Genomic DNA, 26,900 nt, shown 5'->3' on the forward strand with positions numbered 1-26,900 from the left:
AATTGAGACAGTTGTGCCCTGTAGCTCTGACAATTTTAACCTTGCAGATTTGGAGGGTGGTGGCTTCTTTTGTCTCTTGTTCAGATTTTGCTTGTTTTTGTGGATATACACCCATATGTAGTGTGGACTTAGCAGTCAGACACACTTGGCATGGAAATATATCTTTATCCTCTACCTGTGGGACTTTGGACAAGTCACATAACTTCTAGGTCTCCATTTCCTCATATGGAAGGTGGTAATATTAGCCAGGAGGACAGAATTTTGGGTGATCCCCTAAGAGAAAAGGAGATGTCGTATTGTATATTTCTCTTGGGGGGTCGGGGAGAGTGAGCCAATTTAGCAGACTCACTCAAACATGTGGCTCTTTATCTAAAAGGTGGGGATGACACTGTGGCAGAAATGAGGAAGTAAGATGGAGGGAGCAGAATGTGGTTGGTCTGGGGTCACCACCTGGGAATTGTTTTTTGTGCTTAGGAAGACCTCCGTGTGGATGGCCGTGGCTGTGAGGACTACCGGTGTGTTGAAGTGGAAACTGATGTGGTGTCCAACACTAGTGGATCTGCCAGGGTCAAGCTGGTGAGTGCTAAGGCCATAGTTCATGCCTGGGTGGAGAGATGGGTCAGCCCTAGGAGCCAGCTATAGATCCCTGCTGGCTTTTGAATGGGAATTATTCCTAGGGAGATCCAAGATCTAAGCCAAACTCAGGACCACTCACCTCAAAATGCCACTCTCCAAGTTCCAGCACTTCTCCTGTCTGAAAGGGGTGAGGGGTAGTTCCTGGCTGCCTGCCCTGAGTAAGAACACTTCTTCCATATGTCTGCAGGGTCACACAGACATCCTGGTGGGAGTGAAAGCAGAAATGGGGACACCGAAGCTGGAGAGACCAAATGAAGGCTACCTGGAGTTTTTTGTTGACTGGTCAGTACTGTGCAGGTGGTTTTAAAGAGTAATGATTCAGAAGATGAAGAGTCAGAAAATGAACCTCTAGTCTCCATTGAGCCTTCTCTTTGCATTTATTTAATCATTTAATTATCCAGGAGGTATTTTCCTATGTGCCGGGTACTACTAGGGAGTACCGCCCCTTGTCTTGCTCATCTGGTCCTTATTTTCTCTGTCTGAAAAAGGAGGACCTTAGCCAGGTAGCCCAGCCTGTGGTTGTTATGAGGATCGGATGAAATGATGCATTGCAGTGCTTTGAAGAATACCACATACAGACAGTAAGGCTCATTGATTTAAAATGCCCTTTTCTCATCCTATTCTAACTCTGCAGAGAACCGTTCATAATTTGCTTGGCAGATGAGGCCTGGGGTCAGCCAAGCAGCATGACAGGCTGAGAAGGTAGCAGTTAGGCAGGCAGCAAGGGTGCTGGGAAGAGCCAGGGCTCTATACTGTCTACAGTATAGACAGCCAGCTCTGAGCCAAATGCTTCCTTCCTTCTTTGGCCAGCTGAAGGACTTTAGGCTGTTTGCTCAACCTCCCTTTGCCTCAATTTCTTCATGTAAACAATGGGGATAATAAACTGGTGATAAGGAGGAAGTGAAAATAGAGGAAGACTTGGCATAGTGGTAGTCTCTCAGTGGGCTTTCAAAAAATGCTGTTTCTTTCTCCAGCTAAGGATTGGGGATTTTGACTGGGTTTTGGCCGACTTCCAATTTCTGACTCTAACCTTGCTTCTGGGAGCTAGGTGTGGACACTAGGCCTCTTGAAGTGGTGAGGAGCTCTGTGGGCTCCTGCCAGTGTAGGTGTATAGTGCTGACACTGCACGTGGTGTCTCTGGGACCCTGGGACCCCTCCACATTCAGGGACTTGCTTGAACTCACAGGACGTAGCTCATCGTTGGACTGGGACCGGGTTGTTAGTGGGACTGCTCATGCCCCTCTGCTTAACACATACATAATTCCATACTCCTAGAAGGAAAACAAAACACGATTTAGGCTCAGTGGACACCTGTTAGTTTACTGTTGCTTGGGAGTACTCAGAGCCAGGTTCCCAGATGCCACCTAGAGCCAACCTGGCAAGTAGGCCCTTCTAAGGGTAGCAGCCCCTGCCGCTGCGTCAGACCTTTCTTCCACCAAGGTGAGTAGAGCAAGTTAATTTTCCAGTCTTCACTTCCAAATGCAGATGCTGATCCTCACAGTACTTCTGTGATAGAAATGAGAAATGGAGATTGTAGAACAGAGGTGATTTTCCCAGGGTTTCATAGTCAAAAATGCTGGCTCAGGTCTGTGAATCTGAATCTTTGCTCTTTCTACTTTATGTAACCTGTAGAGACCAGGGTTTCTTTGGTTGGTTGGTTGGGTTTTGTTGTGTTTTGTTTTTATGGTAGTACTGGAGGTTGAACTCAGGGCCTCACATTTTCTAACAGGTGTTCTGCATCTTAAGCCTCTCCACCAGCCCTTGTTGTGTTATTTATTTATTTATTTATTTATTTATTTATTTATTTATTTATTTATTTATTTAGATTATACTGGGGTTTGAGCTCAGGGCCTCACACTTGCAAGGCAGATGCTCTGCCACTTGAGCCACTCTGCCAGCCCTGTGCTGGTTATTTTTGAGATAGGGTCTTGCTTTATGCCCAGGCCATCCTGGACCATGATCCTCTTATTTGAGGTTCCCAATATAGCTGGGAATGACAGGAGTCTGGGACTGACTAGCTCACCCCATTGTGTCCAGCCATTAGTTGAGAATGGGGTCTTGTGAACTTTTTGCCAGGGCAAGCCTTGACTGCTCCTAGTCTCTGTCTCCCAAGTAGCTAGGATTACAGGCTTGAGCCACTATGCCTAGCCCATAGATTAGCATTGTACTTGGAGGTCCAAGAACTATCCATACTCATCTTTCTGGCCAGTTTCTTTCTGGCTCATTCCTGTCCCCTGTCCTGTCCCCACCAAGCAGTCTCTTCTGCTCCACTGCTCTCCCCAGTCTGAGTTGTCCCAGGGACAGCTCAGGTCAATGTGAATGATAGTGACCTTGTTCAGGCCCCATCTTATCTCTCCCTTTGCTCCTTTTCTTTTTTTTTTTTTTTTTGGTGGAACTGGGGTTTGAACTTGGCTTTCTGCTTATAAAGCAAGCACTCTACTGCTTGAGCTACACCTGCAGTCCATTTTGCTCTGTTTATTTTGGGGATGGGATCTCATGAACTGTCTGCCCCGGCTGTCCTCAAACCTCAATCCTTCCAATCTCAGTGTCCCAAGTAACTTGGATTATAGGCATGAGCCACCAGTGTCCAGCTTTTCCCCTTGCTCTTGAAGGAAGCAAAATGCCTCTCCTACACTTGACCTTCCCAATTCAATGCAGAGCACAGTTGCTGAGTGCTGATGCCCTGTGCAAGGAACTAATTGTGTTGCTTTTCTTCCCCTTTGTGATCACCTACCTCATTTATCCCAGGCAGAACAAAGATAGTCGACTCAGCCACACCAAAGAGAGGACTGAACTTAGATGTCTCGTGGGGCTCTTCTATCTGATCATGGCTGCAGGCCACCTGCTGCTCTCCTTCCTCCCTTGCTTATTCCAGCTGTAACAGCAGGTGACTCCAGTGTGAAAGAAGCCTTGGAGATGCCTCTTCCCACCATCTGGTTTCTAGAAGTAGAAGCCACCTCCGTGGATAGTGGCTGCCTGCCGTTTTCCTCCTTTGTAAATCTCAGAAGGACCCCAACAGACCTGGGGAGTCCTTCTCAGGATGAGTAGTCTTAAGAAGCTGCACACTCCAGCTTCTTTAAATGGATCAGTTAGTGTGATCAGCCCTGGAGGTAGAATTGTCAGGAGTTACAAAACTCATTTCCTGCAGAAGCGGAACAAGTTGTCAGGCACTGCCGGCAACCATTATCACAGCCTCACCTGAGTCTTTAAGAAGCAAGTCTTTTTTTTTTTTTGGTGGTGGGTACTGGGGTTTGAACCTGGGCCTTGCACTTGCTAGGCATACCGTCAGCCCGTTTTGCTTTACATTATTTTTTGGGCAGGGTGTCACTTTTTACCTGGGGCCAGCAGTGGACCTTGATTCTCCTATCTATGCCTCCTGCATAGCTGTGATTATAGTTATGTACCATTACACCCAGCTTGTTTTGTTGAGATGGGGTCTTGCTAATTTTTCCCCTGGGCTGGCCTTGAAACTCAGTCCTTCTAATCTTTGCCTCCCGAGTAGCTGCAATTATAGGCATGAGCCATCAAGCCCTGCCAGGGAGTAAGTCTTAATGGTGTAAACAGGCCAATCCTTCTATTGCTGCCTAGTGAATAGGAATAGCTTTTGTGCACCTATAGATGTGCACAGTTCCCCCTCCCCCCCATACACTGGGGCCTCTGCTTGAGCGCTGCAGACACTTGCCTATTCACAGGCTGAAACAGTTGCTCCCCTGGGGGAGGAAAGCAGTTGGTATTGGGATGGGGTTCCTCCTGTCACTCTGAGCCTAGCTTGATTTAATTCCTTATCAGTAACTTCCAGGCTTTAATTGTTTAAATTCCCAGTGCTAGAGGGGTGTCCAAATGTTAACCATGTTTTTGCCAACTCATCTTCCTTTGGTTGTCTCCTTGGAATGGAGCCCAGTCAGACTCTGCTCCTCACCGGCATGATTATTGACCATTTCTTGGGAATGAGAACCATCTTGACAAGTGGCAACCCTTTGGAAAGGGTGCTGGCTGCTCTGACCCTAAGCCCTGCTCCAGAGTTGCTTGGCAGCACTTTCACTAAACTGGAAGCAAATCTGGACCTTCTAACCCCATCCCTTGCTTGTGCTTTGCTAATGGTGGCCTGAGAAAAGGTCACTTTATTCATTTATTTATTTTGGTGGCACTGGGGTTTGAACTCAGGGCCTCACACTTGCTATGTAGTGTAGCACTTGAGTCAGTCCACCATGAAAAGTCCACCCATGAAAAGACCACTTTTAATGGGACTTTTGAAACTTTAGGACAAGATGGTTTCCATCTGAAGCCCAGGGGAAGGTAGGGATTGAGTGAGCTGCATGCCACACTGGGTTTACCAGTAGGTGGCGAGCCAGTGAGTCACTGCTCAGCTCTGACCGTGTGTCAAAGGTTTGAGACTGATTTAGCTTCTCAACTACTTTTAAAAAAAAAATTAATTAAATTAATTAATTAATTTTGGGTTTTTTGAGACAGGTTCTTAATATGTCGCCCAGGGTGGCCTCAAACTCTTGATTGTTCTGCCTCTGCCTCTAGATGCTGGGATTTCAGGTGTGTAACACCGCATCCATCTGAGGCTTGGGTTTTTAACTTGGTGAGTTTAAGATAATGTGTTTCATTCATAGATGTTTCAGTGTCATTTGTCATTTCTCCTCAGGATCTTAACTGCTTTTCAATGTGCTCACTTGTATTTTTCACTAATGTAGAACCAGAATCTTTGAAACCTGCATGGATGTATAAAACCAGTTCATCTCTGTTCCTTGCCCTCTTAGTGCTGCTGGAAGGGGCTTCTGTTCTTAGCTGAAGAGCTGGGGTGGGGATATCACAGCGAGGCAACCTGCAGAAGCCATTTGAGGTTGGTTGTACTCAGTCTCTGGAGCTGATGAGGTAACTTCTAGAAACTTCACACAGGAGCTTCCTAGGGAAGCTTCTGCAGGCTCAGAAGTGAGCATGTGTACACACAGCAGTCAGCCTCAAGGCAGGTAACTCCTAGAGAGGCAAGGCCCCAAGTGAGCCCTGCTTGGGTACCCACTAAATCACTTCTGCTGTGGCCTGGCCTGACCTGTTTTGAAGACATCATAAATTTGTAGGCTAGATTGATTGCAAGGGAAACAACAGTGGGCCTAGAGTCCCATTCCAGGTAGATATAGCCTTGATCTCAGCCTACCCCACTTAACCCAGAGATGTGCCAAGCAGCGGGAGCAGGATAGAGGTGATGAGTCAGGAGGGTGGAGAGCTGGGAGGAGCAGTGTTAGTTCATCCAACTCAGTAAGCTGTTTTCCACAGCCTTGGAAGAAGGACTAGGTCATGTTTTATAAAGGTCTGAGTGGCTTGGTAACTATAAATGCAGAAGGCATTTGGTTTATGCCCCAAAAACCCATACCCCTACTAAAAGGATATATTGTGATGTATATGAGCAAGGAGGTATAATTAACAGTCTTTACTCTCTCTCTGTCTCTCTCTTTGTCTCTCTATCTCTCTCTCTCTTTCTCAGTATCTCAACCTCTCAACCTTGTATTTAACAGAGAAGCTTTTCATTTAGTTTCCGTTGGTCTTCTTTCTTTGACTGCATTTGTGTTCTAGTAATAATCTCAAAACTAGAACACCCATTCATTATCTTGAGCCAAAAGGTAAGCCTAAGGAGAAGCTAACCTGGCTAATGTTGGACTATAAGCCAAACTTACAGAATCATGTATTCAGAGGGACACTGGGAAGCCTAACAGTAAGGCTCAAACTACCCCAGCTAGAATCTTAACTCCCAGACTCTGGTCTCATGACCTCAAACAAACTATATAACCTCTTTGGCTCAGTTTCCTTAATGTAAAATGGGCTGGGGATTTAAGCTCAGTGGTAGAGTGCTCGCTTGGTATTTGTGAGTCCCTGGGTTCAATCCCTGGCACCAGTAAAGTCAAATAAGAAAAAATAAAATAAAATGGTATCAGTACCTCCAGGCTGTTGTGAGCATGAAGTGGATTGATACTTCGAAAGTGTTAGGGTAGATGTAGCACACACTAAATATGTTTTAAGTTGTTCAGGTTTCCCTCCTTGTGAAAGGGAAGAGTTGGCCCCTCTCGGATCACATGACACATCATCCTGCAGGTCACGGCCCACCTGTGAGATTTTTGTTTCATTTACGGAGTGTTTTTTACAAGGTGAATTAAAATGCTTTAGACAGGCAGGAAAGTGCCCCCATCTCTGTCATTCCCCACTAGGACACGAGGCCCTTTGTTCATTTGCATGGAGTACCTGCAAGGCATTTGGTTTTTTATCCTCTGGAGATGGTCTCTGAGGCCCTTTCCGAGTCCGCATTTCTGTCTGACTCTGTCACAAAAGAGTTCTTGTGTTAGGAGCCCAATGATGAGAACTCTCATTTCTCTACTTCAGTGTACCCCCCCGCCCCCAGAGACACACACATTATTTGACAGAATATGAGACCTCTGGCTTTTTGTTACACAAAGCATTGCACCCAATGGGATGCCCCGCCCTGAACACTTGCCTTCCATTTTCCCAGGCTTCTCCCCAGAGTAACCCCACAGCCAGGTCACAAGCTGACAGGAATGTGTCATGATATCATGAGCTTCTAAACCTCCTCTCTGCCTGTTGGCTGGCTGTGCTGAAAGAATGATATGTTTAAAAATAAGAGGCTGTTTTAAGTGGCTAAATAAATTACCCACTTTAAATTAGTCCAGCCTCAAAATACAACAGGGCATGATTTTGTAGGTAGATGAGTTTAGACTCCTGGATGAAGGAACGATCTGGGAAGTCCCGCAGGGCTGGAGAAAAGTTCATACTTTAATCCCTAGACTTAGTCACGTTCCAAAGGATGTACCCAACTATATTCTGGGAAAGATAAACATTTGAGGACAAGCATCTCTGACGGGGTTTGTCTACACAGAGACCTACGTAGATGTATCTTTAAGCACTTACAAATGGGACTTAATATTGATTGCTTGGTGTTTAATTGACAACTGCCAGCTCATCATTGGCCCATCTCATCTTTCCCTACTTCACTGGGGCTGCTGCAGGCTTTGGGTCCATTCGCCTTGCTCTGTCTCCAGATGGGGAGGGATCAGAAAGCGTCAGTGTATGACTTTGTAGAGTCCATGCTGACACAGCTGCATCTTCCCTTCCTGAACTGTATTGTCACAGTACAGTGATTAATGTTTACTTATTTCACAGACCTATTAAGGATTTGTTTGTGTAAAGCCAAACTCAAAAATTTCCCAAAAAACGCTTTTGATTAGTGTTAAGATAGCAAATGTTCGATCTTACTAGTTTTTTGTTGAAGTAATTGGGCATAAGTATCAAGAGGCCATAAAGGAAATAATGTTTTCTTTTGAAGTATACCAAGTAAAGTGAAAGGGGATAGCCTAATAGTTAATTAGCTGACAGTCTTGCTCGCTCTTTCATTCATTTTCCTTCTTTCAGTACAGTGGTAATCTAAAGCTGTGGCTTACCTCTGACGTTCGTACTTGTCTTGTTAATTATTCCAGAAAAATCCTTATGCTTATACCATGGCTCTGGTATTGAAGCTAAGGGATGCTGTAGATAGTGTGACTGCTCCTCTGTATAGCAGGCTGATTCTAGACCTCTCAGAGAAGAGTATTTATTATACTCTGAAGATAAGAGAGTTCATTATTACCATCTGAGGTTCACATTACAGTCACTCTCTTGTTTCTCCTTGGCTGAAGATGGCTTCTGGCTAGAAGGCCCATCACATGCACTGACATATCCAGGGCACAGTAATGGGCTAGCATATCATGGATGTCAGGAGGTCCGCAAGGTGGCAGGTGCCATCCTTTCCTCATTTCAGTGACTTGACTTCTTTTTTCTTTTGTGGTGCTGGGGATTGAGCCCAGGATTTCATGCATGCTAGGCCAGCACTCTACCACTGAACTGTACTCCCATGTCTTGGTGACTTTCCTTATAGAGCTGTCTCTATCTACAAACTGGAATGAAACTTGAGTTTTCTGATGTTTGCATTTGGAAAGACTTGTTTAACTTTTCTGTTGCTGTTCTGTGCAGTTCAGCCAATGCTACCCCTGAATTTGAAGGTCGAGGAGGTGATGACCTTGGCACAGAGATCGCTAACACCCTGTACCGGATATTTAACAATAAGAGCAGTGTTGACCTGAAGTCCCTCTGCATCAGTCCTCGGGAGCACTGCTGGGTCCTCTACGTGGATGTGCTGGTGAGTGTCATGTTGCTGTGCCAGCCACACTTTGCCTTTGTTGGAGAGCCCTTTTCCTCTCCACATGGATGTTTTCAACTTTCAGCGTGAGAGATTATTTGGGAAAAGATGGTATCCTGTGATCATTTTTTAAAGATAGATGTAATATGTTGGGCATGTATATGAACACTTGTAATCCCAGCTACTCAGAAGGCTTAGACCAGGAGGATCATAGTCTGAGGCTGGCCCTAGGCAAAAATGGAGATCCTATCCAGAAAGTAACAAGCAAAAAGGTTTGGAGGTGTGGTTCAGGTGGTAGAATGACTTCCTTCCTAGTAAGCTCGAGGCCCTGAGCTCAGAAACCTAGTACTGCATCTCCCCTCCCCCCCAAAAAAAACCCAGAAAAGATAAATATAACATATAAGTAGCACACATATAATGCCATTCTGTAATAAAATTGTAGTCATATCATAGTTGCATCTAAAAGTAGCCACAGAAGTTATCAGGGAAGATAAAAAGCTGTTCTCAGACTGGTGCCAGACAGAGCCATGGCAGAATTTAGATAACTAAGCATCTTCTGTGTGGAATAAAGATAAGCTCTTTGTGCATTTTCATGTCAGCCTTACAGATCTTCTGCAATTGAACACTGTTATAGTCTCCATTTATAAGTGAGGAAAGTAGGACTTAGAGAGGTTAAGTAACTGGTCCAAGAAGGCTCAGCTTACACCTTGTACTTTTGGTTCTCAAAGCCAGGTCATTTGTTGTTTACACTTATTCTTGGCTTCACTGTGCTGTCCTCCCTTGAAAACACCCTAGAGCCTGCTCAATCTTACCTTGTTTCCAGGTAAGACCCAGAGTCTGCTTCTCCAGGGGTCTTTTTAGTCAGCCTTCTAGCTCCTTCCTTTTGGCTTCTCTCTCATATTCCTCTACTCAGATTTTGGCACTCAACAGTAACTTCTCTATGTGACTCTAATTCTTTCTATGTATAATAATGTAGCTGTCAATCCCTTGTTTATGTATGGGCTCCTGTTTTGTCTATGTTATTCCTTTTCTTTAAATTTTATGATCCTTGAGAATAACTACTGTATATTCTACTTCAGATTGAGGACAAAAAGCTAAGTCACTGACCAGACAGATTCTTTAATGAATATGGAGATAACAGAGATCTTATGGATTGATAGTGAAACAGGGTAGGGCTTTTTGGATTTATTTTATAAATTTTTTTGTGGTACTAGAACTTGAACTCAGGGGCTACACCTTGAGCCACTCTACCAGCCCTATTTTTATGATGGTTTTTTTTTTTTTTAGGGTTTGAGAACTATTTGCCTCAGGCTGGCTTTGAACCACGATCCTCCTGATCTCTGCCTCCTGAGTAGCTAGGAAACAGGTGGAGCCACTGGTGCCTAGCTTAAAAGTTGGGTTTGTTTGGTTTTTTTCGGCAGCACTGGAGTTTGAACTCAGGGCTTCATGCTTGCTAGGCAAGCACTGTACCACTTGAGCCACTCCACTAGCCTTTCTGAATATTTTTAAATTGATTTGATTTTTTTTTTTTTGGCGGTAGTGAACCTTGAACTCAGGGCCTCAAGCTTGCTAGGATGGCACTCTTCTGCTTGAGCCACTCTACCTTAAATTGATTTGATAATGGATGGAGCAGAGTCAAAAAGACAGCAGTGTTGGTGAAGACTGTTCTGAATGAGGACACTAATGACTGAAAATAGTGAAGCCATAAGTCCATTTGCTCTTTCTCCTCTCCATTAGCAAGGATGTACCTTGTAGTGTGAGTCTTACCAAGCTGGTTAATATCATGGGGCCTGGTTTTTAGGAGGCGAGAAATGACAGCCTGCAGTCCTGAATTGCCCAGGGAGGTGCAGGTCCACAACTGAACTCTCAAGTTGCACCTGGGGTCCAAAGAATATCCTGTCCCCTTCCCAGCCAGAAGAGTAGACAGGAGTGTTGTGGCACAATGCATTTGTCCTTTGTTACCTCTCAGCATCTGTCCACAGTTGTGGTTTTGCGGGAGGGTGACCCAGTGGCAGGGACTGATGCTCTTTTGATTCAGTCAGACTCATAGAACAGAAAGCTATTCTTGTATTACTGAAGGCTTTTGCAAAACTGGTGAATATAGTGACATTATTTCAACTCAGAAACAGCTCTGTTCTTCCACAAGCAGGAGCTACTTAGTGAGTGGAAGTATCCTAGGGAGGAGGTTGGTGCACCATGTGCCTGTCATCTGTGCGTCTTTCTTTTTGAGACTCCTGGTATTTGGATTTCTCCTCAAATTTTTTTTTTTAAAGGTTTTGCTTACTTTGGAAGAAGACATGAGCTTCTTCAGAAAAGTTTTAAACGAACTAGAAAAGCACTTTAAAAATTATATCGTGAATGAGGAGGTCAGTTTTCCATTCACATAATTTGCATCTGTGGAGGTCCCCTCTCATGAAAAATATTTGCTTTCACCTCGATGGCGATGTGCTTCCTGCATGGGATGTAGAGGGCAGACTTGCTTGGGGAGTGAGCTAATCCTAATCCAAAGAGTCTGTGTTCGAAGCAAGGTGGTGGAAATCCAGTCTTGTCACTGGGATTGTAAAAAACGAATCTCCTGTGGCTTATTTTTACCAATTGGTCTGGGTAGTTCTCAGGCAGAGCCATCTTCAAACAGATACTAGCTGGACCTCTTTCCATGTCTTCACCCTTTTGTCACAGACCCATTTACTTAAAATCTATTATAGTCAGATGTTCCACCTGTTGCCCATGTCATGTTTTTCTCCAGGTGAATTATTTTATGAAAGTAAAGATTTAGCTTTGTGGAAACTTTGCTTTTCTTTGTTCTTTACTGGCCTCTTTTGAAGATTTTTTTTTTCTTTTTTTTTTTTTTTTGGTGGTACTGGGGTTTGAACTCAGGGTCTCATGCTTTCTAGGCAGGCACTCTGCCACTTGAGCTACTCCACCAGCCCTAATGGCCTGTGTTTTTAATCAAAGTGTGATAACTATTAAGACTTTGTTGCAGTAACAAAGTACAGGTGACATTTGTTGGGGAGCTTGGTCATAGGCTGTGTTGCAAGGGCCCTGGGAGTGGCCATGAGAACCAGCATGTGGAAGGAATGGAGGGGACAACCCAGCACCATGTAGCCCACTATTTTCTAAGACAACAGTGAGGAAAGTCCAGGGGGAGCAGGTTTTATCTGGGGAGACGTTTTCCACTTGGCGGGCTGTATTTCCTAGTAGTATATTTTGAAAGAGGCCTCGTGAGAAAAACCCCTCATCCCCAGAATACTATAGAATTAGTTGGCTGCTCTAAAAGAACCATTCTAGAATTTGTGCATTAGAAGTGGAGAGGTGTGTTGCTGACCAAATGCATCCTCTCCAGTTCTACTCCATCCCTGCCTCTGTGACAGGAAGGGTTTTTCCTTGGAAAGGGTGGACTCTCACAACCTTTCTAGGATCACAGTCCTGGGGTGTCCCTCTAACACTAGATGCCTGTGCTTCCCGGGTTCTCCCTTCTTGTCCTAGACCTATGCAGATAGTCCACACTGCCTGATTCCTGCTGCTTCTCAGCTCTAGTGTCTTTAGCACAGAGGTTCTTGACAGGCTGGACTTACCAGAGAGGGGGGAAGGCAGGATCTGTGAGCACCTGTTTTGGGCTGCAAATATTAAAGGTACGATCTCATTTCATCCCCAGGGCCACCCAACAGGGAAGCGTGGCTTGCTTTACTGAGGGGGAAGACCAAAGCTCAGAAGACACAGCCAGCTAATGGCAGAAATGAGGGTCAGACCCACACTGCTGGACTCCAGGGAGCACCCTGCATTACCATGCTGTGTGCTGCGCTGCCAGGAGTCTGGGCTTATTTCTGTGCCCCAGGGGAGGAAGGCAGGGCCCTCATCAGACACTTGAAGTTTATTTTAGCATTCTCTTCTATTGATTTCATATCTTGGTGTTGAGCTAGAATGTTGAAAATCAAAGTTTGTGTCCAAACATAATGGGCTGCAGTGTAGGACAGGTGGGAGCTCTGTGCTTCGAGTTGGTCACTGTGCCACGTGTGAGAGCTTCTCTGCCTTTACCTGTTTCAAATATATTGGGTAAGGTGTTCTCCAGGTCCTCCCCAGCTTGTTGACTCTACAACTGGCCAAACGACATCGGCATTTATCACTTTGTTTGCATAACTCAGGAGCTGTGAGATGGTATAAAATGCTGATCATCAGGACCACATGGAGATTGAAGTAAAATACAGATTGCAGGGCCTCAGCCTGCATTTTTAATAAGCTCCTCTGGATTCTACGGCACAGCCAGGGTTAGGAACCTCAGCTGTCAGCGATGAATGGAGAACATGCAGCACATGTGCTCAGAAAGCCTGAGGGGCAACTGGAAAGTGAAAGGGAGCAAGTCATCGTTCACTCAGAACCCTTAGGTCATGCTTTCTGTGTGCTAAAGTCAAGCGCATTCTGAGTAATAACTCATTCAGCTTCTGACAGCTGTGGGGTAGGTGTTAGTTTGTCCTCTGCAGATGACACCAAGAGGTTAAGCACCGCCCAGGGTCCTGGCACCTGATAGGTGAAGACAGGAATTAGATCCAGGCATTCCGGCCCAGAGCCCTCTGCCAAGAGGTAGTCTGAACACTCAGTGGAGGAGGGAGGAGCTGGCTCTGCTGCTAGGCAAGGGACTTGAAGTTGAAAAGCCGGGTAGGATCCCAGGTTGAACTTCAGATTTACTTGGAAAACGTAATGGTGGGCTTAGAGGTTTGTACCAGGCATGATGAGGTGTTCTGGATGTAATCGTCTCTGACTTAGGTAAGTAAGGTGGTGTGGGCATAGGTACTGTTTTCTATGAGAAATCACTGGCTTTCTCCTTCATAGCAGCCTTTCCCTGGGCTCTCTGGAGATAAAGGGATGAACAAAACCACAGAGTCCCAGCCATAGGAGTTCACAGTTCAGATGAAGAAGAGACAGCACTAAACAAAAATACAGAAACACATGACTTCTTTCTACCTGTGACTTCTGGACAGCCTAGTTGGCTTTATTCCAGACCTTAGTTCAAGACTTCTCTGGAACGAGGACAGAAAGGGTGTATTGCCTTCCACTGTGGTTAATACGGCACTGACCTTTCCTCCTCAGTGAGCCTACATTAGTGCAGTTGGCGCTTGTACTCGGGCAGAAGCCTGTGTGGAAACCTTGTTTTTATAATTAATGTAAAATGCATAGTGGTGCTGGTCTGAGCATCAGGTATGCCTTGATTTGATAATCACATATGAGAGACTAACCCCCATCAAGTACAGGCAGAACTGGTCGGAGCTGCAGCATCCCTAGCCCCCACTCCCTCCTTGTGGGAGGCCAGACAGGTATTAGCAAAGACAAGTGACATTTGCAATGCAGCTGGGGCAAGGCAGAAGCAGTCAGTCTCTGCTTTAGTGCTGGTTCCCTTCTGGAGGCTGAGAGGAGTTCCACAGCCACAGTGCTGGCTGTGATCTTGCATGTGTGCCCATGGAAGCACAGCCCTGACAAGGCAGTGCTGTAGCCAGGGAGCACGTACTGTGTGGGTGAGCCATAGTCACTGTGTGGCTAGTCAGGAGAGCAGCCCCGTGTTCTGACCTTTGTTTTATGAACACACTTAAGCGTACTTACTGGGATGTGTCATGGTGATAAAGACCCTTGCTTTTCTTCCCCTTCAATGCCTATCTTCCTCAGCTTCTGGAATGTGGTGGAAATTTGTTCGATGCCATCTGCATTGCTGTGAAGGCCGCTCTCTTCAGCACAAGGTAAGTCTTCCAGAAACAGCCATGGGCTTACAGAGAACCTAAAATGGAACACTCAGGAAACTTGTCATTTCCTAACGCAGGTGTTAGTGTTGGAAAGGTAGCCAGCTAATGTCAAGCTATAGAAAGAAGATTTCGTAAGTTAAAGCTAAATCTGAATTTCTGGATTTTTTGGTATTATTTTTATAAATAAACATGTACCACGTAGAAAGTGTTAGAAAACTACAGAGAAGCATAAAAGAGTAGTCACCAACTTCAGACCAATGGCTGTGACTGGCAGACTCCATGGTCGCGGACTTTGACTCCACTGTACCCCCAGCACCAAGAACAGTGCCTGCATGATAACTGCTTACATATTCTGTGATACACACATGAATGTTCTCAGTGCCAGCGAGCAGTTTGTTCTTTGGTTCAAAACAGGAAGTGGTTGTACCACCGTGGTTTGCCTTGTGAAACAGTCTGCATAGAAGAGACAAAGTGCTAAGGTTTTGGGAGTTGACATTGCTTTTGATTCTGATTATATAGTTTCTTTTCCTCACGTACAACATGTACTTTGGGAAGAGTTTATAGCATTTGAAAGTAAATGTCTAGGTCGATGTGTTCATTCCATGAGAGAGCTGGTATTCAGGCATTAAAAATGAGGATTAAAACTTACAGTTGAACAAGTAAGCAAAGACATTTAATGAGGATGTTCACATCTTTGTTTTTGTTTTTTTGGTGATGCTGGGGTTTGAACTCGGCCTTGTACTTGTTTGGCAGGCGCTCTACCACTTGAGTCTCACCTCCAGCCTTTTTTTAAAGCTTTAGTTACTTTTTAGATAGACCCTTGCATTTTTGTCTGGACCAGCCTTGGACCACGATCTTTCTCATGTAGCTAAGATTACAGGCTCATATCACTATGCTCGGTTTTTGTTGAGATGGGTCTTGCTAACTTTTTGCCTGGCCTGTCCATGAAACTTAATCCTTCTGAGTGGTTGGAATTACAGGCATGAGCCACAGTGCCTTTCATCTTCTTTTTAATGGGCAAAAGTTGGACTAGCTGCATGTCCCAACAGAGGGGATTAAAACCACACAGCAGCAAATTTAGAGGCTTATTAACATGGAAAACGCCAACTAAATGCACTTTTCACATCCTGGGTGTTTTTGGTTTTTTGGTTTTTTGTTTTTCTTTTCTCTCTCTCTTCTTTTTTGGTGGTACTGGGGTTTGAACTCAGGGCCTCATGCCTGGACCACTTGAGCCACTCCACCAGCCCTTTTTCGGTGCTGAATATTTTTGAGAGAGGGTCTTGTGGATTATTTGCTCTGGCTGGCTTCAAATCGTCCTCCTGATCTCTGCCTCCTAAGTAGCTAGAATTGTAAGCATGAGCCACTACCACCCGTCCACATCTATTTTTCATTGCATTTTACTTTGGTAATTCTTATATTTAGTTATATATATTATATATAATATTATACTCTGTATACTATATATTATATTATATATAAATATTATGTGTTATAGTATATGTAATTGTACATATAATCATAGTGACCATTTGGTCATCTGTATATATCCCAAATGGCCATTGTGATTATTTTTCAGTACTCTTATTATAGACAGTTTAACATATATCTAGACATTAGACCTTTTCTAGGCCAGTTTAGACTGCCTATGCAATTTTATATGAGTAAAAATGAAGTTAATTTTATATCAGAAATTGCAGGGTGGAGTATTTGCTGAGAATGAAAGCTGCTGTGTTCTCCACCCCTAACTGTGCCACTAGACTCCTTGCTGAAACCATTTGAGATGTAGGCCTGGCACCATGGCCACCATGGGAGCTTGCATGCCAGGTTCCCCCAGCAGCAACCTGTGCTTGGGCTTTGTGGGAGAAGGAAAGGAAGTTGCCATCTGATGCATCTTGAGCTTCAGTAATGAATCTCCGTCTGCCAGCTGGTTCCTCTGGGTGCCACAGCAGAGAGATGAAACTCTGGCTGCGGAGGAGGTGTTGGATAAGTTGCAGCAGCATGTGAAACCCAGCTGCTTAGGTTGAGGACACCTGTCCTGGGCACAGAACAAGGCAGCCCTGCAGCAGCATGGAGCAGGTGCTCGGAGGCATTGGGTCCCTCACTACAGGGAGGCCTTTTGTATAGTCAGTGTCCTTAAGAGGGGTAGAGGCCTTAATCCTTCTGCACAGGCACGTTGTAGGCAAAGTTGGGAAATTTAAAGAGGGTTGTTTGTGTATGTGTACATGTGTGTACATATGTGTATATGCTCATTTTTTAACATACCAACCTAAATTCAAACTGGTTACTGCCTTGTTCAAATAGGGTGTTGCTTAGTTCTTTCACCCAGCAGCCGGGCCCTTGATATGGAGGCATCAACCAGGGCAGGTCCTAGCGGAACTCTTTGGCCCTTTCTCTGGCTGAAGCTGTGCCCTGGATGCTGCTACACAGAGGAATGAGCAGCAGAGTTTTTGTTAGAGGAGTTGGGCAATGCTTCTGTCCCCATAGCTAGATAGACCACCTCTTCCTTCCTGGTCCTCCGTCCACGCTGGAGTGATTGGCTGTATGGTTAAACGTACTTGTCAGCACTTTAGAAGGCCCTGCGTGCATCCATGCAGCTGTACTCCTACTGTGTGGTGGTGATAGACACTGCACTGGAATAGTAGATTAGCTCTGTATTTGACATGAATGAAACCGCACAGTAGGTTCTCTCTTGTCTGCTCGTTCACTGGGTGTTGTTTTAGACATCTGTATTGTTGCCTGTAGTCGTATCATGCTTTTGCTCTGTGGTGTTCCATTGTGTGAATGTTGCGTAGTGGATCCATTCCACCATTGATGGGCATCTGGATAGTTTGCAGTTTGGGGCTACACAGATAATACTGGAAGCAAACATCTTTATAACAGACCTTTGGTACACATCCATTTCTGCTGAGAAGTGAAAGTTCTGGGCCATAGAGCATGACTGTTTTCTTCTAGTAGATACTGCAAAGACAGTTTTCCAAAGTGCTTTTACCAATGGATACACCCACCAGCAATATATGAATTCTGGGTTGCTCCACATTTTTGGATGTTTTTTCTTTTTAATATTAGCCTTTCTGGTGAGAATGTCTTGGTATCACAGTGTAGCTTTAATTTTTTTTCCTCTGATGCACGTCTACATTGAACCACCTTTGTTTGTTTATTGCTACTTGCATAGCCTCACTTATGAGGTCCCTGTTCACTCATTTTTCTATTATGTCTTTATGTTAGGTTTGGTAGGAATTTCTTATGTAATCTTCCAGATACATATTTGCAAATACTTTCTCACTCTGAATTTTTTTAGTCTCTAAATTACCTCTTTTAATAAACAGAAGTTCATAGTCTTTTAAAAATTTTATTTATTTATTTTGAGACAGGGTCTTATTGTGTAGCCCAGTCTGACCTCAAACTCTTGGACTTAAGTGGCTCAAGTGATCCTCCTGCCTCCCCTTCCCAAGTAGCTGGGACTGTAGGCATCACCATGGTGGCTGGCTGCCTTATTATTTTATCCTTCACCTTTACATCTGCAGTTTGTTTGGGTATGGTCTGAGATAGGGATCAAATTAATTTTTTTCCCCATGTAACTATCTGATTAACCTAACATCTATTTTTGGCAGTACTAGGGTTTGAACTCACGGTCTTGAACTTTCTGAACAAGTGCTGTAGCACTTTTTTGTCTTTGTTTTTCAGATAGGGTCTTTCACTTTTGCCCAGGCTGTCCTTGGATTGTGATCCTCCTACCTCTACCTCCTGATCCCAAATAATTAGGATTACAGGTGTGCACACCACAGCTGTCCTTAGCATCTTTTTTTTTTGGTAGTACTGGGGTTTGAACTCGGGGCCTCGTGCTTACTAAGTAGGCACTCTACCACCTGAGCCACTCCACCAGCACCAGCATCATTTTTTTTTCTTTTTTATTGTTTTATTATTCATATGTACATACAAGGTTTGGGTCACTTCTGCCTCCTGCCCCCACACCCTCCCTTACCACCCACTCAGCCCCCTCCCTCTCCCCCCACCCCCTCAATACCCAGCAGAAACTATTTTGCCCTTATCTCTAATTTTGTTGAGGAGAGAGTATAAGCAATAATACAAGGTTTTTGCTGGTTGAGATAAGGATAGCTGTACAGGGAGTTGACTCACATTAATTTCCTGTGCGTGTGTGTTACCTTCTAGGTTAATTCTTTTTGATCTAACCTTTTCTCTAGTTCCTGGTCCCCTTCTCCTATTGGCCTCAGTTGCTTTTAAGGTATCTGCTTTAGTTTCTCTGCGTTAAGGGCAACAAATGCTAGCTAATTTTTTAGGTGTCTTACCTATCCTCACCCCTCCCTTGTGTGCTCTCGCTTTTATCATGTGCTCAAAGTCCAATCCCCTTGTTGTGTTTGCCCTTGATCTAATGTCCGCATATGAGGGAGAACATACGATTTTTGGTCTTTTGGGCCAGGCTAACCTCACTCAGAATGATGTTCTCCAATTCCATTCATTTACCAGCAAATGATAACATTTCATTCTTCTTCATGGCTGCATAAAATTCCATTGTGTATAGATACCACATTTTCTTGATCCATTCGTCAGTGGTGGGGCATCTTGGCTGTTTCCATAACTTGGCTATTGTGAATAGTGCTGCAATAAAGATGGGTGTGCAGGTGCCTCTGGAGAAACCTGGGTCACAGTCTTTTGGGTATATCCCCAAGAGTGGTATTACCAGCATCATTTTTTAAAAGAACTCCTTTTTTCATTGTACTGTGGTGTTGCCCACATGCTTTTGACAGAGATGATGGGGGCGAGGTAGTAATAATGCTTTCTCTTGTAAGACAGGGATTTCGGCTCTTGTTCTCAATCTCAAGAAGATGTTTTTCCTTCTCCCAGTAAATGGTAATTTCATTGTGCTTCTCCTTCCAGGATACCAAGGGTTCATGTTCTAGAGGATGAAGAGGGGTCGAAGGACATTGAACTGTCTGATGATCCTTACGACTGCATCCGACTAAGTGTGGAGAATGTCCCCTGCATCGTCACTCTCTGCAAGGTGTGAGTTTGTATCTGAGAGTTTTCTCTTTCCCCTAGGTATTCCCACCTCTTTCCCCTGGAGTTGGGTCTCCTCCAACCCTGGCCCGTGAAGATGACTTAATAGGTTAAGAAGTTACAGTTGCACAGACCACTTACAGGTTGCTTTAGCCTAGATCCAGTTACTTAATTATATCAGAAAGCACCATCACAAGGTTGTGGTGGAGTCCCAGGAGCCCACGATGGGCTCATGGTGTTCGTAGCCAGAGTTTGTTAAGCTCTGTCTGCATATATCCTTTAACCACCTCAGCTCTGTGGGTTCTAAGTGCTGTGTAGTGGTAGAGTGGCACCATTGTCCCTTCTGTGGGTCCCAGTGTTCACAGCTATCAGGGTCAGGGCAGGTCCTGGTGTCTATAATGTGTGAGCTGCAGTTTTCACAGAGCCAGAGGCCTGTGAGTCTGATATCTTGGATGCTGGTGTTGTAACTAGAACTGTCTGTGCCATGCAGAGAAGCTGGCTGAGATTGTGGGTAACTCCACATGAGGCTGATCATATAAAGATGAGATTGAGTGGGGCAGGTTTCATTCCACCAAAATCAGCGCATAATCCTGGAGTATGGGGAAACGGGCACATGAAAGGATATTGAGACCAATCAGTGCTTCCTGCACCGGACTCATTCTTGAGCTTGTCCATTAGCGTGGGCCCTCTTCACCATTGCAATGAGTGAAATGTCATATGACCTCACATGTGCATTTCTTCTCTGTGCCCCTGTGTTGGAAAGCCTTGCTTATTTCCGTTTCATGTTTTTGTTACACCACATAACACACAGCAGCTGCTGAACATTCCTTCAAGCATTTGCCACATGAGCAATCTCGAATGGGCAAATGCAAGGCCTTTGCCTGGCATAGATATTCTTTCCACCAGCCCATTGAGGGGTTGTAGGGTGTGCATTGTCCGCACCAGTGCTGAGCTGCCCTGACTTTGCAGATTGGCTGTCGGCATGTGGTGGATGCTACTCTGCAGGAGGAGGCCTGCTCCTTGGCCAGTCTACTGGTGTCGGTGACCAGCAAAGGAGTGGTGACATGCATGAGAAAAGTAGGGAAGGGCAGCTTGGACCCCGAGAGTATCTTCGAGATGATGGAGGTGAGGTTGTGGTGCTTGGAGCAGGGGCTGGGGCCTGGCTGGGGATACTTGCTGCTTCCCACCCCCTTGGTCACCCATGGGAGTCCTCCATACTCACCATGGACCTCAGACTCAGGGCTTAGAGAGCAGCTGGTAGGCTGGGTGTCTGCTGACCTAACCTAGTCCAGGGGCGCTGGACTGGAGATAAGGACCTGCCAGTAACCTTGCCTATCCTCAGCCAGTACCTCCCCTTCTGTGATCCCAAGCAACTTTGATCATGTGAAGAGTCACTTGTAACTCAGATCACAAGGTGAGGGAATTGAATTCCCTTCCCAGCTGACTGCTTCCTATCCCTTACAGGGAGAATAAAGGTGGAACCAGGGCTGAAGGGTGGCTATCTCCCAGTTTCTCTACAGATGTAGAAATGGTTAGTTGGAGGCTAGCAGGAGGTAGTCCTGAGGATAGGGTACAGTGGGTTGCCTTGTCTCCCTTGGGCTCCACGGCCCTGGCAGCAGCTTTGGGCACTTCTTTGGCTGCCTGAACTGTTTGTTCCACTGTCTCCCTCCGGGGCCTGGAGACTCCTCCAGGGCAAGGTCCTGGGCCTACTCACCACCAGACCTTCTTCCTCCCACATCCACCTCAGCTTTCTGACTGAATTGCTGAGAGCTGTCATCGGATCTGGCTGTTTTTTCCTCAGGTAACTGCTGTACCACCATACCTGCTCAGAGGTCATTGCTTAATAGCATGCACCCTTCCTTCCCTCAGTCTTAGAAGGGGTGCTTTTCACTGAAGGGTCCAAGCATTTCATGTCTCTACTTCTTTATGTCATCTTATTTAAAAGAATAAAATGGGCTGGAGTGTGGCTCAGTGGTAGAGTGAGTGTGTGCTTAGCATGAATGATACCCGGGTTTTGATTTTGAGCACCAATCTCCCCAAAAAAACCAAAAGAAAACAGTGGGCAGTGTATGTAGTGTGGAGGACCCAACCATGGGCTGTGAAGTCATTTCCTAGGCTGTGTACCCTGGTGCTGGGCCATGGTCTGCTCATCTGTTAAGTGGGAATAGCAGCAGCGTCAGCCACAGGCTGCTCAGAGGGCTGTGTGGGGCGTAGAGTGCCAGGCACGCAATCAGTTCTCCGGACATGCAGCTCTTTCTCTGCTCTGTTAAATAGCCTGGGCTTTGGCTTCTCCAGAAGTACACAGAATGCTGTAGTGATTCCATCAAGGGCCTCTCGGGACAAGGGAGCCGCAAACCTTACTTTGAAAGGAGCGCCTCCCCTCACTACGGAGAATTTTGAGAATTCAAGTTCTAAACAACAAAACAAAAATAATAGCTAAATTGTAATGTGTGCTTACTGTGTACCAAACACTGTTTGTAGTGCTTAAAATATATTTTATCCCTTAGTACTCAGCAGTTCTCCTTTTTCCATATGAGGAAACTGAGGCACACAGAGGATGAGTAACTTGCCTGCATAGCTCATGAATGCTGGAGCTGTGACTCTAGAATCCCACTCTCATCCGCTGTGCAAGCCAGGTCTGTGACTATCGTTGATGGCAGAGGGAGAGGGAACTCTGTTCAATGAGTTGAGCCTCACCCTCCCTGGGGTTTTGGGGACAAAGCCTGCAAGCTCCACTCAGGGAACTACAACCCTGTGGTCCTGCCTCATTGTTTGCTATAGTCCTGAAATGCCCCTGATGGGGAAGCTGGGAGCCTCCAGCTGCCTCTGCAGCACCTTCCTGCAAATCCAGGTTCAAAGGCATTAAAGCCTGCTTGAATCCTGATATCCTGTTGTCTCACCTCTCCCCACCTTCATTTATATGAATTACTATCCCCCGTTGATGAGTTTGGACACCTTTTCTTTCTTTACAGCATTTTGGACCTTAAACCCTGAGTTTGTATTTCGTAGACCTGATCTTCCCAGACTTTTATACCAATCATCTTTTCTGAAGTGCTTCCAGTCCTACTTCGAGGGTCACCCCATGCTATAGTTAGGGGCCAGAGCAGTAGGCACACAGTCGTTACTCACCTCTATCTGGGAGGATTAGGCAGGGTCTGGACCTGGGAGTCTGTCTCCCTGACATTGTTGAGCATGAAACACTGTGGAAGGATGGAAGGCCTGATGGGGAGGCTTGCGGTTAGTTCACTGTATTCTTAAAATGATTCACAAGCCCAGAGACAGATGGTTTTATAAAGATTTTTCTGTGTATACTGGGGTTTTGGGGTACATTTTATACATACAAGTTTTTCTCTTTTCTAATGTGTGCAGTATGGACATTAATCACTTAGTCTGTCGGTTGCCTGACCTCTTGATGTGTCTCAGTTCCACTGCTGCTAGTCTCTCTGTATGGAGGTTACTCCACAGCCCCATCCAGGGGCTGCCTGTGGTTCCCTCTGAGCGCTTCTGCCTAGAGGCTTGCTTGTTAAAATGGCCTTGGCCCTGTCTACTCCTTTCCAGCTGCCTGGGTTCTCTGTGGTCTCCTTGGGCCTTCTCGTGGCACATGGTATGACATGGTCTGACTGAGCCCAGTTTGGGTTGACATCACAGCTCTTGTGATGGCAACAGGAGTGTTGAGCACAAGCCGATGACCAGGCAGCCTTTCTTGCTTCCTGAGCATGCGTGTCTTTTTTATTATTTGTTTTTTGGTTTTTTTGGTATGGGGTTTTCTAAAATGCAGTCATTATGTTGTGATTTGTTTTGTTTTAATTAAAATCCCTCTGAGGGGATGGGGGTATACTCAGTGGTAGAGCACTTGCCTAACATGTGTGGGACTCTGTTTCATCCCCAGCACAACAAAATTAAAAATTAAAAAAAAAGTCCACTGAGATAGATGGAATGTGTTCTGTATGTGATGGCTGGCTAGCAAAAAGGGGAACTCTTTCTTGTGTGCCTCACAAGTAGGTGTGTTCTCTCTTCCATCCCGTCCTGTCCCATCCCTGTCCTGCAGACCGGCAAGCGAGTGGGCAAGGTGCTGCATGCCTCCCTGCAGAGCGTTCTACACAAGGAAGAAAGCCTGGGGCCCAAGAGGCAGAAGGTTGGATTTCTGGGGTGACTGGCATGCAACCCCTGGACTATTTGTTTTTTACTTTTGCATTTAAACCGAAGTTTGTATATATTTTTCTTAATTGTAATGCATCGAAGGCAACATTTGTACACACAAAATTAAAGTCTATTTTCTGGTCTGGTTTGGTATTGCTAAGTTCTTCAGCTGCATGCCCTGACACCATTCAATTCAGAGATCTACTGCCAAGAGAGAGGGACAGGGGCCTCCAGGGAGATTCCTGACAACAGAGTTCAAAATGATGACTGCGAACACTGTACTAAAGACCTGGCAGAAAGTGGCTTAAAGGAAGTGCTTATGCTACATGTTTTGTGGTTTTTTGTTCTTTTTTTTTTCTTTCCCCTCTGTAGAACTTCAAAATAAGAATAACAAAGAGCAGTTACTTACTTTGTGTATTTGGTGCTTCTATGGCAGGGAGAAGGGAAGCCCACTGCCTCTTGGGTGCCCAGCCTGGCTGGCCAGCCTTCCTGAGTCCTGCATCCAAGAGATCCGGGCGGAGCTCCTTCAGGCCAGGAGCTCGGCCAACTTCTCTTATCACTCTGGTTTTGCAGTTGTTTTATAACCACTCCTTGGTGTTTTGTAAGATTTCATGTTATATCAGCATTGGGAAGGCTGCTTGGAAGATGTCATTTGATTATCAGCCGGCCTTCATACTCTGGGGATAGAACGGAAGGCCATCTGCTCACAGTGCAGCAGGTTGGAATTAAGTCTTCATAGAGAGCAGTCTTTGTTGTTTTTCCAGGGGAACCAAAACTGCTAAATCAGTCTTAGCCTGGAGAAGGAGCTGATTCATGGTGTAGAGTATTTTGGCCGTGGCATTTACATGCTGCACTTCACTTAGATAAACTGGGTACGTTGTTAGGAGTTTATCACCTAACACAACATAATGTGAGCTGAAGCCCCCTCGGACCACTTCCAGAGGCCTGGCATGGGTACCCTTCCCAGCACAGCCAGGCCTATCCTTGTGGAGAGAAGCTGTTGCCCTGTTGAGAACAGCCTGGGTTTTCATCTTGTATGTTTCTGCAAGCACCATGACACTTACTGCTCCTAACAGGTCGGAAACCAGCACTGTCTCCTCCCTGCTTCTGGTAGTCTGCCCATTGGTGGTACAGATGTGCAACTCAAGTGTGGATAAAGTTTGGAGGCTTGATCTCAGAGCATGTGTGTGAAACTTGGCTGCTTACATTTTTCTTCAGACAGATGGGGCTTTGCCAGGACAGCTGAATAGGGAATAGCTGCCACCTTCCCAGCAGTGCTAGCCAGCCAGGCAGTACAGGAAACATAAGAATGTCAGCATCCATTGCTGACCATTCCATACCTTTCCTTGAAGGCCTCCCCTGCAGGCAGAATGTTACAAATGAACCACCAGATGATCATCTCTCTCCAGAAGGGTTGATTGTGAAGCTCTGTTTATTGCAGCTCTCAGAAAGGGACTGGAAAAGACTTGGAAAAATACTGTTCCAGAGGGACTAAATTTGATCCATCAGAGCCATAGCTGTCTTTAGTGTCCTTTACCTAATCATTTCAGGGAGGGGGAAGAACACTGAAGTCTGCCAAAGTCAGGGCAGGCATAAGGAATGCAGTGTTACATAAGATTCAAGTAGGTTTTAATGTTTCTGTCATCCTGGGATCTCCCAAATCACGTAAATTCAAGCCTGCAAAACACATGGGTTTAGAATATTAACAGTGGTTTGCATTTTGCTCGATAAAGGCAGTGTCTTCCATGTAAACAGGCAGAGCATAAGCCTATTTGATCTGACACAGTGAGTAAGATGTCCGTTGCCTCTGACCTAGTATTTCCACTTCTGGGAAAGTAACCAAAATAAGCAACTCAGGATACAAGAAGGCAGAAGTATTAAATGTAAGGAAGTTCATTCCAGTATTATTTGTGCTCCCAAGTAGTGGTCAAGGGTAAATGCCTCTCACTGGGGAAGTGTGAGATGACCCTGCTGTGCTGCTTCTGTTCCTCAGTCTCTCTTGTTGGGGGGTGGAGGGGAAGGGCACAACTACAGGCTCGCTTTCTACTTTCCATATGCATTTCACCCTGTTCTTCAACTTCTGATGCCAAGTCAAGAATACTGGCAGGAGCCCACTCAGCATTTAAGTATGTGCAGTCCAGAAATTCTGAGGACTCAGTGGCTCTTGAAGCTACCCACTGGCACTGGAAGGAAGACTTGGTGTGCTTGGTCCTTGGGTGGACCATTCTGAGAGGTGTCTGCTTCTCTCACGGTGGTGTGATTGCATCTCAGGTGCTCATGACTGAGTTCAACTCTTGTCGTTGCCCTTTTTCTCTCCCCAGCCCTTCCCTCCTGCACCCTGTGGCACCACCTTCCAAATAAACCACCAGAACATGGGTCCTCGTCTCAGGCTCTGCTTTTGGTGTGTGTGGGAGGAGGCAGGGGATTGGGGGGAACCCAGACAACAGGCACAGGGTTGGAACCAGGCAGTAAGTGAAGATCTGGCACAAGTCTAGCTTACAATGGGTTCAGTGTGATTATTTCTTTGTCCCCAGATGCATACATGAAGTGAATATGGTATAATTGGGATGGATTAAGAACCACAGTGGTAAGAGGCAAGATCAGAAAAATGGCCTCCCTTCTCTGGCCAAGAAAGTAAATCAGAAACCATACTGGCTCTTCGGAAGAATTACAGATTAGCACCAACATCAAAGACAAAGGATGCAATTGTGGTTGTCCTCAACTCATCACCATTTAGTTTAACTCTGTGACCTTTGTACAAGCCAGATGGGACACAATGGGTGACCGAGGACTCCTACACACATAAGAAGTAAACCCAATTTCAACTGCCATGCTGGGTGAAGTATTTTGCCTGGGACAAATCAACACAGTGTCTGGGGCTTGGGATGTGGTTGTATAGTAGGCAAATACTCCCTTAATCAGCAACAAGAAGGATCAAAAGCAGAATGACAGCAAGATGTGTTCAGGCTTTGTCTCAGCTCTGTGTAAATCACTGCTTTATTTTATGGTGAGTTCTTCCAGGCCATTGTACTGATCCCTAATGTTGAACAAATCATGTTTATTGGATCTGCTGCCTAGAAAGTGGTCAGTAGTTGGAAGTCCTAGTAAAACATGTGTGGAAGAGGATAAAACAAACCCCACAAAGATTCAGGAGACCACTGTGTTGGTAATGATTTTAGGTGTCCAGTGATGTG

General features: G+C 45.4%; 1 protein-coding gene across 4 annotated transcripts in view; it reads left to right on the forward strand.

The window, feature by feature from the left end:
- Positions 1-23,849, forward strand: part of Exosc7 (exosome component 7) — a 31,038-nt gene extending 7,189 nt beyond the window's left edge. For 3 of the 4 annotated variants that reach the window (XM_020171694.2, XM_074059359.1, XM_074059360.1), the window contains exons 2-8: positions 475-576; positions 824-918; positions 8,656-8,821; positions 14,477-14,547; positions 19,447-19,570; positions 20,536-20,691; positions 23,615-23,849. In XM_020171694.2, the coding sequence (XP_020027283.1) occupies positions 475-576; positions 824-918; positions 8,656-8,821; positions 14,477-14,547; positions 19,447-19,570; positions 20,536-20,691; positions 23,615-23,719 (819 nt within the window). In that variant the 3' untranslated portion in view covers positions 23,720-23,849. The remainder of the gene's footprint in view (positions 1-474; positions 577-823; positions 919-8,655; positions 8,822-14,476; positions 14,548-19,446; positions 19,571-20,535; positions 20,692-23,614) is intronic. The other variant, XM_020171695.2, reaches the window with a different exon arrangement.
- The last annotated feature ends 3,051 nt before the right edge of the window (positions 23,850-26,900 follow it).

Source organism: Castor canadensis, chromosome 17, assembly GCF_047511655.1.
Source record: "Castor canadensis chromosome 17, mCasCan1.hap1v2, whole genome shotgun sequence".
NCBI lineage: Eukaryota > Metazoa > Chordata > Mammalia > Rodentia > Castoridae > Castor > Castor canadensis.